The sequence below is a fragment of the Syngnathus typhle genome, linkage group LG7, assembly GCF_033458585.1.
Source record: "Syngnathus typhle isolate RoL2023-S1 ecotype Sweden linkage group LG7, RoL_Styp_1.0, whole genome shotgun sequence".
NCBI classification, from domain to species: domain Eukaryota; kingdom Metazoa; phylum Chordata; class Actinopteri; order Syngnathiformes; family Syngnathidae; genus Syngnathus; species Syngnathus typhle.
The window spans coordinates 12718986-12733558 of NC_083744.1; the positions used below are offsets into that span (position 1 = coordinate 12718986).

The 14573-nt window shown below is 41.9% G+C and overlaps 1 protein-coding gene across 2 annotated transcripts; it reads left to right on the plus strand.

Moving 5' to 3' along the window:
- The first annotated feature begins 2061 nt into the window (after positions 1-2061).
- has3 (hyaluronan synthase 3) lies at positions 2062-14348 on the plus strand. Of its 2 annotated transcripts, XM_061283415.1 has the most exons (5): positions 2062-2274; positions 4498-4591; positions 5077-5618; positions 12063-12164; positions 12232-14348. In XM_061283415.1, the coding sequence occupies exons 2-5, from the start codon at positions 4498-4500 to the stop codon at positions 13159-13161; spliced, it is 1668 nt and encodes a 555-aa protein (XP_061139399.1). In that variant the 5' UTR covers positions 2062-2274; the 3' UTR covers positions 13162-14348. The 2 variants fall into 2 exon arrangements, with proteins under 2 accessions (XP_061139399.1, XP_061139398.1); XM_061283414.1 differs by lacking the exon at positions 2062-2274 and having other exon boundaries at positions 4486-4591.
- The last annotated feature ends 225 nt before the right edge of the window (positions 14349-14573 follow it).

Here is a 14573-nt window from a genome sequence, read left to right on the forward strand (position 1 = left end):
ACTCCCCCCCCCTTTCCCTTTCCCCCCAGCATTAGAACAAAAGTGGTCGAACAAAATGAAGCCTTTTCTCCCCATTGGACTCTTGAGTTGATTTCATATTCAAAATGGTGCATTGCTGCCATCTATTGGTTGTTGTGCATCAATAAAGTAGTTTCCAAGCTTGGACTTTGCAGTGGAGCACCATCAGATTCTCTTTCACCATAGTAATTGGCAAGTTTACACGTCAAAGGCAGTGAATGGGTCAATCTGGGGTTTGGCTAGATAGACTTTTTAACATTTTATGCTTCCAACAATGCACAAATTAATGTCCATAAATGCATCATTTGAGTAGTGTGGAAAAAAATCCCCTTATTTAACATTGGTGACCTTTAAGAGAGGTTCTCCGTGAATGAACAAAATGTCGCCCAATTTTGTACTAAGGTGATTACGAACAGGGAACGTTTTTGCAGTTCAAGCAAGGATGTTTGAACTTTTTTCTTTGTGGACTCCATAAACTAAAGACTCCAGGGACCATTTGGAAAATATTTATTAAACATGACAAAACCAAGCCACCAACTGATCATGTTTTGGTTTTCATTACTTACTCTTAAAAACTGCTGCATTGCAGATTTTTTATTTTTTTATTTAAAAAGTAGTAATTAGGCAAATAGTTTGACAATGTAGATTATTTTTAATCTGGGAGGATTTGACCTCTTACTTGTTTTTCTGCTATTTTGTGATTTGATAAACCTTTACTATAGACAGTTGCAAGCTGAATAAAAAGATATGAATAAGCCCCCTCACAACCTTCATTCACACCCTAATCCAAACACGCATTCCATATTCCAAATATTATTTTATGAACTGTGTCAATGTTGATGGAAGATTAATCTTTGTAAATGTTCTTAGGTGATGAGAAGCTTTTCGCCTATGATTCTTGCTATTAAGAAAGACGAGTGACAGCATTAAAAAAAAAAAGAAGCATATTGGCTTCAGTATCACACCAGTTTTATTAGAGAGAACAGTAAAAACAGCCAGCCATTATTTTTTGACATATTCATGTGGTATAAAAAAAGGCTGGGTGGATCCATAACACAATTTTTTGTGTAACATGTTAAAAAATTAAAATGTCCGCTTGATTCAAAATTTAACAAGGCTATATGAATCCCTTGACTGTATGACTTTTAACTGGAGGAATGACGATCCAGTTCCCACGCGCGAGAGCCTGTTTTTACCTACTCCGTCCGATTGTTTTGTCTCGTTTCTTTCCCTGTGATTGTCCCGAAGACAATCAAACTTTTTGTTTTATTCCAGGAGAAGACTCTCCCACCATGTGTTCCCCAATCATCAAGTTAAAGGTCATCCAGAGAGGCGTGCGAGGGAGGAATATTAAGTAGCTACCCTTTCTGCTTCATCTCCCTAACAGACACTATTTATTACTGGATTTTTAATGAAGTATCGAAGTAGTAGCCTCATATCGATCCCACTGAGGCATGCAGGCAGTCTGTGTCATGGAAGCTGCAGCTAAGCCTCAGAGCAGGGGAGGGAAGGAGGGAGGGAAGAATAAATAAAGTCATAATAGATGCTTTGAGTCAGGCGGCGGGAAGGCGAGAGGTGGCTCCACGCAACCAAACAGTCCTGTGGCTTGTTGGATTCCGCTGGCTGCATTGCAGTGAGAAAGCCAAGGTAGAGCTTCAGCGTACAGGTACAGGAGGGGGAAGAGGAGAGGGAGAGGCGAGGACAGGAGAGGACGGACGGTGGTGGCGTGAGGTAAGAGCCGAGGGGGAGAGAGATGGAGGCTCATCTGCGCACTGGAGGTTTGAAGTGGAGCTGATATTGCGGCACAAGGACGGCAGGAGCGCTGGAGATGAAGCATGGGTAACCTTCAACCTTCTTAACCTCTTTGACCTCCCAGTGGGCCAGCCAGGATGGAAAACTAGGAGAAGAGCTGGATTGATCTGACCAATCTTCAAGGGCTTCATCAGACAGCAAGTCCTGGGAGACAGAAGGGGGAGGGGGGTGGAGGTGGAAGAGGAGGAGGTGGTCGGTGGGGGGCTGTCTCATAGAAGTGGTCTCGCGGTGGTTTCGGCTGCCGGCTGTATTTTTGGGATCCTGCGAATGGAGCGAGTGCGCTGGAATAAAGATGTAGTGTGAGCCGGTGGAAGGAGGGGGACCAAACAAGGAGAGCGCTGTGCTAAGGGAAGGAGAGGACGTCCCAGCTGGGCGCACAGACTGGGAGGACAGATCTTTGGGGGGGAGACAAAGACGGGCCGGTGGGTCTGCTGGATCAGGAAGGTAAGGAAGGCATTCAATTTCCTACTACGAGGAGACAGCAGTGCATCCTTATAATGTAAATTGATGCCCACTGGGAGAGGAGAAAAGATCCATTCCCCCACCCCCTCCCACTTTTTCTAACTTTAGTATTCAAACCGGACTCAGGATTAGTGTTAAAGCCATAATTAGGTGGATTCAATTGTGAGGGTTTGTTGTTAAGAAATGAATGAAAGTCTTCATCCATGAGCAAACATGTTCTCGGGGACTGACGCTGAATGGGAAAGTTTTTAAAAGCTTGAGGAAGCCACATTAAAGTTGAGTTAGAAGATGCAGGACAAAGAGCTGAGTGTGTTCGTGTTTGAGGGGCAAATGTGTTTGCAATGTGGGGTAGAGAAACGGTGGATTTTTTTTCTGTGTGTGCGTGGGTAGGTGCACTTGTTTGGGTGCAGTACATGGATATTCATCTCATATGTGCGTGTTTGAGTATAATCTGAATTCCAAAATATGTCCGGTTTTAATTGAGTCGGTCAGACAGGAATTCGTCTTGATGATGTAAACTATTGCAGTTGCAGAGGTGTGGGCCTTCCAAATGAACGGTGATGTCATTGGTTGTCATTCGGAAAGTTAGACTGAAAAACATGCTTAAATCTGTGAATGATATTTGGAAACAAGTAGAAACAATTCGGAGACACACATACATATTTTCTATTGAAAAGAAAGAAGACCAAACACCAATTTTGAGATCTGGTATAATGCAAATATGGGCAATAATAGGGATGACATCAGAGTCTTCTACATTGAAGCAAAATCGGTTCTTGGATGATGGTCAACCTCCAATTTAGTCAGATTTGGGGAGTTTGTAGGAATTAATTTGAGGGTCAAGCTCTCATAAAAAAAAAAAATGTCTTTTACTTTCTAACATTGATTTTTTTTTCCCACCAGCTACATTAGAATATTTTACCCCCTAAACAATGCTCATATACAGTTTCTATTTTATTTAATATCATCTCAATATGTGTACACGGGCCTCCCAGAGCTGAGCGTAATGAGATAAATAAATCGGGTTGTGTCTGCTGTCAAGGTCTGGTGGGGAGGTTTTGATGGGGGTTGGTTAGGAGGAAATGTTAGGAATGAAAGGATGGAATTGTAGCTCCAGGTACGCCGGTTCTGAGCACCAGCCACCAGACTGACCTTTAATCAGCTTTATAACCCCTCCAGGCAACAAAGGATCAGGGATATTCTCGTGAGAATTTCATATGGAAAAACACTAATGTTAGATTCTATATATTGCTCAACCATAGTAGCCTCCATGTAAGCTACCATTTTTCAAAACGGTGCATTACACTTTGTACAAAGTCCTACTATATTCTCATGAGGACAGGCTTAAGAGGGAGTGCTAGATGCTTGACTAAGGGGACATCTGGCGAGGGACAGGATGGAGGAAGATGAAAGATACAACACTGAGGCTGTGCATCCATGAAGTGTTTTACTTGATGGGGCCAATTTCCATCGCTACAAAATGGCCAATGCTCAAAAATCATACTGGCATTCCTCCAACAAACACCTCCATTTTTATACCCATAGCAAGCTTTAGACCCCCAAGTTGAATCATGACAATTAATGTAAATGCTCTATATTTATTAAATGTGAAAATTGAATGAGCTCTGGGACTGCTCACATCTTAATAGTGGTAATCAAATTGGAAGTGGCAAGATTGGAATTTTATGTTGGGATTTGCATCAGTTGTACTGAAGATATATTAGGAGTGATTGTTCTTATTGTACCGACAACTATTACCAAATGGATCCTCCAATCTGAGAAATCTTTATGTAGAAAGTCCAACTCCAAGTTGCTCTTCAGTCTACAAAGTGAAACTCTTCCCAAGGGCGCTAAAAGTAATCAACTGGGTAGTATAGTAAGTCTCCATGATGAATTTATTTCGTTTCCAGGCTGTGACGTTCAACGTTCATGTTTTTTCCCTGTGTATTCATGATGTCATCCAGAGGCTAATGATGTGTTTTCAGCTGATGGGAAGAAAAAAAAACAGGAAATCGCATTTGAGTCAACTAATGACACCTTTCAAGCTTTCCAAAAGACTCTCTAATGTCAAAGCACGAACTGTGACAGAAATCACAAATTCATGCTCCACTGAAAACAATTTTCTCGAGTCATCGCTATTTCTTTGCATCTTCTGCTGCGCTGCATTTACGTGCTGATCCTAATCTTATTGTGATGCCCCTTCAGATGACCTCTTGCTGCAGAAATGCGGTGAACATTGTGGTCACCACCGTTTTTGCAGCGGTGGTCCTCTTCACCATCCTGCTGGCCTACATCACAGGTTAGCATCTTTATGGCGGTCATTTATTTCCAAGTACCGTATTTTCCGGCCTATAAGGCGCACCGGACTATAAGGCGCACCTTCAATGAATGGCCCATTTTAAAACTTTATCCTTATATAAGGCGCACCGGACTATAAGGCGCACCATTAATGCATCATGTCAGATTTTGAATCCAAATCAAATCATTCTCCATTTTATCTTTTTTATTTCAACTTCAGACGGAACAAATTACTTTATAATCATAAAATAATGATCCATAGTCTTTTTAAGTCATGATTCATAGTCTTCAGCGGGCCACTTATGATTGATTTCATGACACAATGCTTTGGGCCAGTTTAAATTTAGGAATTTGGTCCATATATAAGGCGCACCGGACTATAAGGCGCACTGTTGGTTTTTGAGAAAATTTTAGGTTTTTAGGTGCGCCTTATAGGGCGGAAAATACGGTACTTATTTGAGTTAACTTTGTTCTTGTGCTTTGCAGGTTACCAGTTTATTCAAACTGAGCAGCATCACCTGTCCTTCGGCCTCTATGGCGCTTTCCTCTCCCTCCACCTTCTCCTCCAGAGCCTTTTCGCCTTTCTGGAGCATCGGCAGATGAAGATCCCCACTCACCCTCAACATCTCCGCCGAACTGTGGCCCTCTGCATCGCCGCCTACCAGGAGGACCCAGACTACTTAAGGAAGTGTCTGCGGAGTATCAGACGAATTTCTTTCCCAGGATTAAAAGTAGTGCTGGTGGTGGATGGAAACAGACCAGAAGACCGTTACATGATGGACATTTTCCAAGAGGTGATGGGTGGGGCTGACCAAGCGGGCAGCATGGTGTGGAAAGGAAACTATCACAGCGATGGAAGCGGTGGAGGTGGAGTCGGAGGGAGCACAGTTCACATGGAGGAAGCATTACGGGTGACTCGGCTGGTCAGAAGTTGCCGCTTTTCCTGCATCATGCAGGAGTGGGGAGGGAAGAGGGAGGTCATGTATACAGCTTTTAAAGCGCTGGGGGACACTGTGGATTATGTGCAGGTAAGGACCACACACTAATAAGAGTCTTGATTATATGATTCTGGATGGTAAGGACTGAAATAAATATCGAATCATCCAGGAGGCTGTATCGTATACAATGATCACTTGAGATACTCGGATCATTTATTCTTTGACCATGTTCGTAGTGTACCTCAAAGCATTCGAATCTCATTTTTAAATTTTCGAATCATTGTCTCAAATAAACTTTTCCCTTTTAAAACAATAAAAAAAATTGTAATGGGATTATTCATCATAGAAATACCATAGTACGGTATTGAATTAATCTTTATTTCGAACATGATTTAAAGAATAAAAACAATATTATATTGTATTTATAAAAATGATGCAGTCTTGCCAATAGAATTGCATTAAAAACTAGAATTTTGCAATTTCTGGAGAAATTGCGTGTGAAGGCGAAATGTATGAATAACTTTTTCGGGGAATGCTGCCGAACGATGTTGAAACGTGTTCAATTACTTGAGAAATGTAGAATATTTGGAGAATTTGTAGTGAATTTCAAAATTGAAAGTTTGGAATATTTGGTAAGTGGGAAGTTGTGGAATAGGTAGGCAAAAGATGAACAGTTGAAAGTTGGAATGGGTTGAATCGGTTGAAAAATGTAGAAATTAGAGTAGAAAAACGAAATTTTGGAGAATTTGGTTGAATTTCGAATTTTTGGTAAGTGGGAAGTTGTGGAATAGGTAGGCAAAAGATGTACAGTTGAAAGTTGGAACGGGTTGAATCAGTTAAAAAATGTAGAAGTTAGAGCAAATGTTGAATCCCCATAGAGAATGAATGGGAAAATAAAAAAAAGCAATTGCGCCAAAATCTTTCTAAATTTGGAACAAAACAAAAAAAAACAGCCTCAGGAGGTTCACTTTTGGGGTAAAAATGTTGAAACGGGTTAAATCGGACAAAAAACGAAGACGTTAGCGCAAATGTAGCTATTTGGGGAACTTAGTGTTGAAATAAGGTCACTTCCGGCTTGATTCGGGTCATTTCCGGTCTAATTTGGGTCACTTCCGGTTTATTTGGGTCACTTCCGGTTTAAAACAGGTCACTTCCGGTTTAGCTGAGGTCACTTCCGGTTTATTTGGGGTCATTTCCGGTCTAAAAAGGTAACTTCCGGTTCATTTGGGGTCACTTCCGGTTTGATTTGGGGTCACTTCCGGTTTACCAGAGGTCACTTCCGGTCTATTTGGGGTCACTTCCGGTCTATTTAGGGTCACTTCCGGTTTATTTGGGTCACTTCCGGTTTAATTTGGGTCACTTCCGGTTCGTCTGTGGTCACTTCCGGTTTATTAGGGGTCATTTCCGGTCTAAAAGGGTCACTTCCGGTACATTTGGGGTCACTTCCGGTTTGATTTGGGGTCACTTCCGGTTTACCAGAGGTAACTTCCGGTCTATTTGGGGTCACTTCCGGTCTATTTGGGGTCACTTCCGGTTTATTTGGGTCACTTCCGGTTTAATTTGGGTCACTTCCGGTTCGTCTGTGGTCACTTCCGGTTTATTAGGGGTCATTTCCGGTCTAAAAGGGTCACTTCCGGTACATTTGGGGTCACTTCCGGTTTGATTTGGGGTCACTTCCGGTTTACCTGAGGTCACTTCAGGTCTATTTGGGGTCACTTTCGGTTTGATTTGGGGCACTTCCGGTTCATTTTGGGTTCATTGGGGGCACTTGAGGGTCAATCCAAGATGGCCGCCACACTGGAATTGGGGGTCAAGGGTTGAATGTGTAAGCATAGTGGAAGTGGGGGTGAATGGGAGTGAATGTGGGAAGCATAAGGTGAATGCATTTGGAATGGGTTGAATCGGTCGAAAAATGTAGAAATTAGAGTAGAAAAACGAAATTTTAGAGAATTTTGGTTGAATTTCAAATTTGAGAATTTGGAATTTTTGGTAAGTGGGAAGTTGTGGAATAGGTAGGCAAAAGATGAACAGTTGAAAGTTGGAACGGGTTGAATCGGTTGAAAAATGTAGAAATTAGAGTGGAATAACGGAATTTGAGAGAATTTTGGTTGAATTTCAAATTTGAAAATTTGGAATTTTTGGTAAGTGGGAAGTTGTGGAATAGGTAGGCAAAAGATGAACAGTTGAAAGTTGGAATGGGTTGAATCGGTTGAAAAATGTAGAAGTTAGAGGTGAAAAACGAAATTTTGTGAAATGTCGAATGTGCCATTAAGAATGGATGGGGAAAAATTTGTCGGAATTTTGGGAATTTTGCGGAATCGGAAAATTTTCGGAATGAGAAAAATACAAGCCACCCTTTCCTGAATATTTGGAATACGTGAAAAGTGGAATGGAGTGAATCGGATGAATTTTGTGAAAGAAGAAGCGGGACAAAAAAGTGAGGAGAATAAAATATAATAATAATAATAACTAGAATTTTGCAATTTCTGGAGAAATTGCGTGTGAAGGCGAAATGTATGAATAACTTTTTCGGGGAATGCTGCCGAACGATGTTGAAACGTGTTGAATTACTTGAGAAATGTAGAATATTTGGAGAATTTGTGGTGAATTTCAAAATTGAAAGTTTGGAATATTTGGTAAGTGGGAAGTTGTGGAATAGGTAGGCAAAAGATGTACAGTTGAAAGTTAAAACGGGTTGAATCAGTTAAAAAATGTAGAAATTAGAGTATAAAAACGAAATTTTGGAGAATTTGGTTGAATTTCAAATTTGGAATTTTTGGTAAGTGGGAAGTTGTGGAATAGGTAGGCAAAAGATGTACAGTTGAAAGTTGGAACGGGTTGAATCAGTTAAAAAATGTAGAAGTTAGAGCAAATGTTGAATCCCCATAGAGAATGAATGGGAAAATAAAAAAAAGCAATTGCGCCAAAATCTTTCTAAATTTGGAACAAAACAAAAAAAACAGCCTCAGGAGGTTCACTTTTGGGGTAAAAATGTTGAAACGGGTTAAATCGGACAAAAAACGAAGGCGTTAGCGCAAATGTAGCTATTTGGGGCACTTAGTGTTGAAATAAGGTCACTTCCGGCTTGATTCGGGTCATTTCCGGTCTAATTTGGGTCACTTCCGGTTTATTTGGCACACTTCCGGTTTAATATAGGTCACTTCCGGTTTAGCGGAGGTCACTTCCGGTCTATTTGGGGTCACTTCCGGTCTATTTGGGGTCACTTCCGGTTTATTTTGGTCACTTCCGGTTTAATTTGGGTCACTTCCGGTTCGTCTGAGGTCACTTCCGGTTTATTAGGGGTCATTTCCGGTCTAAAAAGGTCACTTCCGGTACATTTGGGGTCACTTCCGGTTTGATTTGGGGTCACTTCCGGTTTACCTGAGGTCACTTCCGGTCTATTTGGGGTCACTTTCGGTTTGATTTGGGGCACTTCCGGTTCATTCTGGGTTCATTGGTGGCACTTCAGGGTCATCCAAGATGGCCGCCACACTGGAATTGGGGGTCAAGGGTTGAATTGTGTGAGCATAGTGGAAGTGGGGGTGAATGGGAGTGAATGTGGTAAGCATAAGATGAGTAAAGAGAATAAATGTGGAATGGGTTGAATCGGTCGAAAAATGTAGAAATTAGAGTGGAAAAACGAAATTTTGGAGAATTTGGTTGAATTTCAAATGTGAAAGTTCGGAATTTTTGGTAAGTGGGAAGTTGTGGAATAGGTAGGCAAAAGATGAACAGTTGAAAGTTGGAATGGGTTGAATCGGTTGAAAAATGTAGAAATTAGAGTGGAAAAACTGAATTTTGGAGAATTTTGGTTGAATTTCAAATTTGAAAATTTGGAATTTTTGGTAAGTGGGAAGTTGTGGAATAGGTAGGCAAAAGATGAACAGTTGAAAGTTGGAATGGGTTGAATCGGTTGAAAAATGTAGAAATTAGAGTAGAAAAACAGAATTTGAGAGAATTTTGGTTGAATTTCAAATTTGAAAATTTGGAATTTTTGGTAAGTAGGAAGTTGTGGAATAGGTAGGCAAAAGATGAACAGTTGAAAGTTGGAATGGGTTGAATCGGTTGAAAAATGTAGAAGTTAGAGGTGAAAAACGAAATTTTGTGAAATGTCGAATGTGCCATTAAGAATGGATGGGGAAAAATTTGTCGGAATTTTGGGAATTTTGCGGAATCGGAAAATTTTCGGAACGAGAAAAATGGAAGCGCTCATCGCGTGAATATTTGGAATACGTGGAAAGTGGAATGGAGTGAATCGGATGAATTATGTGGAAGATGAAAGTGGACAAAAAAGTGTGGAGAATAAAAGAGAATAATAATAATAATAACTAGAATTTTGCAATTTCTGGAGAAATTGCGTGTGAAGGCGAAATGTATGAATAACTTTTTCGGGGAATGCTGCCGAACGATGTTGAAACGTGTTGAATTACTTGAGAAATGTAGAATATTTGGAGAATTTGTGGTGAATTTCAAAATTGAAAGTTTGGAATATTTGGTAAGTGGGAAGTTGTGGAATAGGTAGGCAAAAGATGAACAGTTGAAAGTTGGAATGGGTTGAATCGGTAGAAAAATGTAGAAGTTAGAGTAGAAAAACGAAATTTTGGAGAATTTGGTTGAATTTTAAATTTGGAATTGTTGGTAAGTGGGAAGTTGTGGAATAGGTAGGCAAAAGATGAACAGTTGAAAGTTGGAACGGGTTGAATCAGTTAAAAAATGTAGAAGTTAGAGCAAATGTTGAATCCCCATAGAGAATGAATGGGAAAATAAAAAAAAGCAATTGCGCCAAAATCTTTCTAAATTTGGAACAAAACCAAAAAAAACGGCCTCAGGAGGTTCACTTTTGGGGTAAAAATGTTGAAACGGGTTAAATCGGACAAAAAACGAAGACGTTAGCGCAAATGTAGCCATTTGGGGCACTTAGTGTTGAAATAAGGTCACTTCCGGCTTGATTCGGGTCATTTCCGGTGTAATTTGGGTCACTTCCGGTTTATTTGGGTCACTTCCGGTTTAAAATCGGTCACTTCCGGTTTAGCTGAGGTCACTTCCGGTTTATTTTGGGTCATTTCCGGTCTAAAAAGGTCACTTCCGGTTCATTTGGGGTCACTTCCGGTTTGATTTGGGGTCACTTCCGGTTTACCAGAGGTCACTTCCGGTCTATTTGGGGTCACTTCCGGTCTATTTGGGGTCACTTCCGGTTTATTTGGGTCACTTCCGGTTTAAAACAGGTCACTTCCGGTCTAGCTGAGGTCACTTCCGGTTTATTTGGGGTCATTTCCGGTCTAAAAAGGTAACTTCCGGTTCATTTTGGGTCACTTCCGGTTTGATTTGGGGTCACTTCCGGTTTACCTGAGGTCACTTCCGGTCTATTTGGGGTCACTTCCGGTCTATTTGGGGTCACTTCCGGTTTATTTGGGTCACTTCCGGTTTAATTTGGGTCACTTCCGGTTCGTCTGAGGTCACTTCCGGTTTATTAGGGGTCATTTCCGGTCTAAAAAGGCCACTTCCGGTACATTTGGGGTCACTTCCGGTTTGATTTGGGGTCACTTCCGGTTTACCTGAGGTCACTTCCGGTCTATTTGGGGTCACTTTCGGTTTGATCTGGGGCACTTCCGGTTCATTTTGGGTTCATTGGGGGCACTTGAGGGTCAATCCAAGATGGCCGCCACACTGGAATTGGGGGTCAAGGGTTGAATGTGTAGGCGTAGTGGAAGTGGGGGTGAATGGGAGTGAATGTGGGAAGCATAAGGTGAATGCATTTGGAATGGGTTGAATCGGTTGAAAAATGTAGAAATTAGAGTGGAATAACGGAATTTGAGAGAATTTTGGTTGAATTTCAAATTTGAGAATTTGGAATTTTTGGTAAGTGGGAAGTTGTGGAATAGGTAGGCAAAAGATGAACAGTTGAAAGTTGGAATGGGTTGAATCGGTTGAAAAATGTAGAAGTTAGAGGTGAAACACGAAATTTTGTGAAATGTGGAATGTGCCATTAAGAATGGATGGGGAAAAATTTGTCGGAATTTTGGGAATCTTGCGGAATCGGAAAATTTTCGGAATGAGAAAAATACAAGCGCTCATGTCGTGAATATTTGGAATACGTGAAAAGTGGAATGGAGTGAATCGGATGAATTTTGTGGAAGAAGAAGCGGGACAAAAAAGTGGCGGGAATAAAATAGAATAATAATAATAATAAAGTAAATGGAGTAGAATAACATATGTGTGAAGGCCTTCGCCTTCACACAATAAAGTGAAAAAAGTAGAATAACATATGTGTGAAGGCCTTCGCCTTCACACAATAACAAAAGTAATATATATAATATATATATTTTGTAGTGCCCTATCTACGGAACATACTGTAGGGCAGAACCACCTAGGATACTCTGAACAGTGGTGCAGTAAATAAATGCCTGGCATACTTGAATTAACAACAGCCAAACGCCATCTGTTTTACGTCTTTTGTTCTCACGCTAATGAATAAGGTCATGGGCCGCAAAGATTTAGGCATCTGTCCTTAGCGTGTGCTTGTGCCTTTTCCAGGTGTGTGACTCGGACACAGTTCTGGACCCAGCATGTACCATTGAGATGCTGAAGATCTTCGAGGAAGATACGACAGTAGGAGGAGTTGGCGGAGATGTACAGGTAGAACATGAGAACACAAAAATCTCTCCTGGCAACGGATGAACATGCAGTTCTTTTCCTTTCACAGATCCTGAACAAGTATGACTCCTGGATCTCCTTCCTCAGCAGTGTGCGCTACTGGATGGCCTTTAACATTGAGCGTGCCTGCCAGTCCTACTTTGGATGCGTCCAGTGTATCAGCGGCCCTCTGGGAATGTACAGAAACTGCCTTCTCCAGCGCTTCCTAGAGGCTTGGTACCATCAAACCTTCCTGGGCTCCAAGTGCAGCTTCGGCGATGACCGTCACCTCACCAACCGAGTGCTAAGCTTCGGCTACAAGACAAAATATACAGCCCGATCACAGTGTCAGACTGAAACGCCAACCCAGTACCTGCGTTGGCTCAACCAGCAGACTCGCTGGAGTAAGTCGTACTTCCGTGAGTGGCTTTATAATGCTTTGTGGTTTCACAAGCACAGCCTCTGGATGACCTATGAGTCCGTGGTCACTGGTTTCTTCCCGTTCTTCTTGGTCGCCACAGTCATCCATCTCTTCTACCGTGGAAGGCTGTGGAACATCTTGCTCTTCCTGTTGACCGTCCAGCTGGTTGGGATGCTGAAGGCCACCTACGCCTGTTTCTTGCGTGGTAGCCTGGTCATGATCTTCATGTCGCTCTATTCTCTGCTCTACATGTCGAGCTTACTCCCTGCCAAAATATTTGCCTTGCTCACAATCAACAAAGCAGGCTGGGGGACTTCAGGCCGCAGGAAGCTCGTGGTCAACCTGATCGGGGCTGTCCCTGTGACAGTGTGGACGATGGTGCTGCTCGGAGGCGTGGTGTATACAATTTACTGTGAAACGCAACAGCCGTTGAGCGAATCCGAAAAGGTCTTGTTGATATCGGGGACCATACTGTATGCCTGCTACTGGCTCATTCTGCTGGTGCTTTACCTTGCAATTGTAGCCAAACGATGTAACAAGCGGCAAGAGCAGTATCGCCTGCCGTATGTTGAGGCATAGAACTGCTTCAAGAAGTTGCTAATATGAAGACCAACTGCTGTATCCTCACACCTTTGTGAACTGCTGGAGCAAATGCACAGTCATGTCTGTAGTGCCAGTGCTAAAAAGGTGGGGATGTGAAATCCAAGCAGCAGGGAGCAGATCCAGTTGGGGGGTGGGGGGGAACTTGTGAGCTATGACTGCGTCCATGAAGCACAACACTGCTTGCGCTGAAAGGAAAGATCATGTACTCTATTTGAACATCATGAAGTTCATGGGGAGAGGTTAGATGACAACAAAAGCGGTCCAGAACCGGGCTTGTGATGAGAACAAAGAATTAATCAAATGGAATGAAGTGCAGTAAAGATGGTTGAGATTAGGGCTTCAACAACCAAATAAATTAACACAAGGACAGCAAAGAAGATTAAAGTCACAGTCTCTCTCTGAAATAATGTCTCCAGGAAACATGCTGAAGAATTATTTAGGTGTGATTATAAAACGGATCCAACCTAATCATTTTAGGAGGTGAGATAGAAAAATTAACAAAATGAAACGGCCATATTCTGACTGAGATGGCTCCGATCAATCTATCGAGCAAGTGGATTAGGTTAAAAGCTCAAAGAATGTGTCAGGGTGGCTGTCTATCCTTCAGCCTGTCCCAAAGTTGATCAAGTGGCTATCCAAAGCCAGTGCCATCCTCTTAGAACTTGATCAAACGGGAATTTTGACGCTGTCATGCCAATTCTTGTTTGTCTGTGTGCCCTGCGATTGGCTGGCGACCAGTTCAGGGTGTCCCCCGCCTCTTGCCCCGAAGTCAGCTGGGATAGGCTCCAGCACCCTCGCAAGGAGAAGCGGTTCAGAAAACGGATGTACGTACCATGTCAAATTTACCTTACAGCCATTTCTATTCCTTATTTTGTTCTGGTGAGTTTTTAGCTTAGTGATCCCTGAGGTGCTAGAGCATCATCCGTGCAGCAAGTATGATTTGAAGCAAAGGGCACTCTTCTCTTGATCTTTTACAGTAAATGTAGAAGAAAATGCTTTTAACTGTAACTGAGGACCACATATATTTCCTTGTGAGAGACTTGGGAACCTTGTGTTTGAGTGTTTCACACTCTTTTCCTGTTATCCAAGCAAAATGACTGTGACAATTCCGTGTCCGACTGTCAAATCTCTCCTGTTTGATGATGATCTCAGGAAATCACTGGAATGTTTCTCACTCAATAAAATGTGTTCTGCTTTTGACAGAATAATGGAGCCATTCATTCATACTTGAGTGTTTCCATGTTTGTATTTCATTCAGTATGCCGTGTTGAAACGTAGACTACTGAGGGTCGTGAGATCTGACACAATCATCGCGTATTTAAGAAATATAGGTAGTTGCAGCTCTAAAATTGAAAATTTTACACTGAAGCCACGTGGTCGTATTGGAT

Coding starts and splice junctions, on each gene's coding strand:
- has3 (XM_061283414.1), top strand. CDS start 4,486: ATGCCCCTTCAGATGACCTCTTGCTGCAGAAATGCGGTGAACATTGTG. Junction 4,592..5,076: donor CCTGCTGGCCTACATCACAG/GTTAGCATCTTT, acceptor TGTGCTTTGCAG/GTTACCAGTTTATTCAAACT. Junction 12,165..12,231: donor GAGTTGGCGGAGATGTACAG/GTAGAACATGAG, acceptor TTCCTTTCACAG/ATCCTGAACAAGTATGACTC.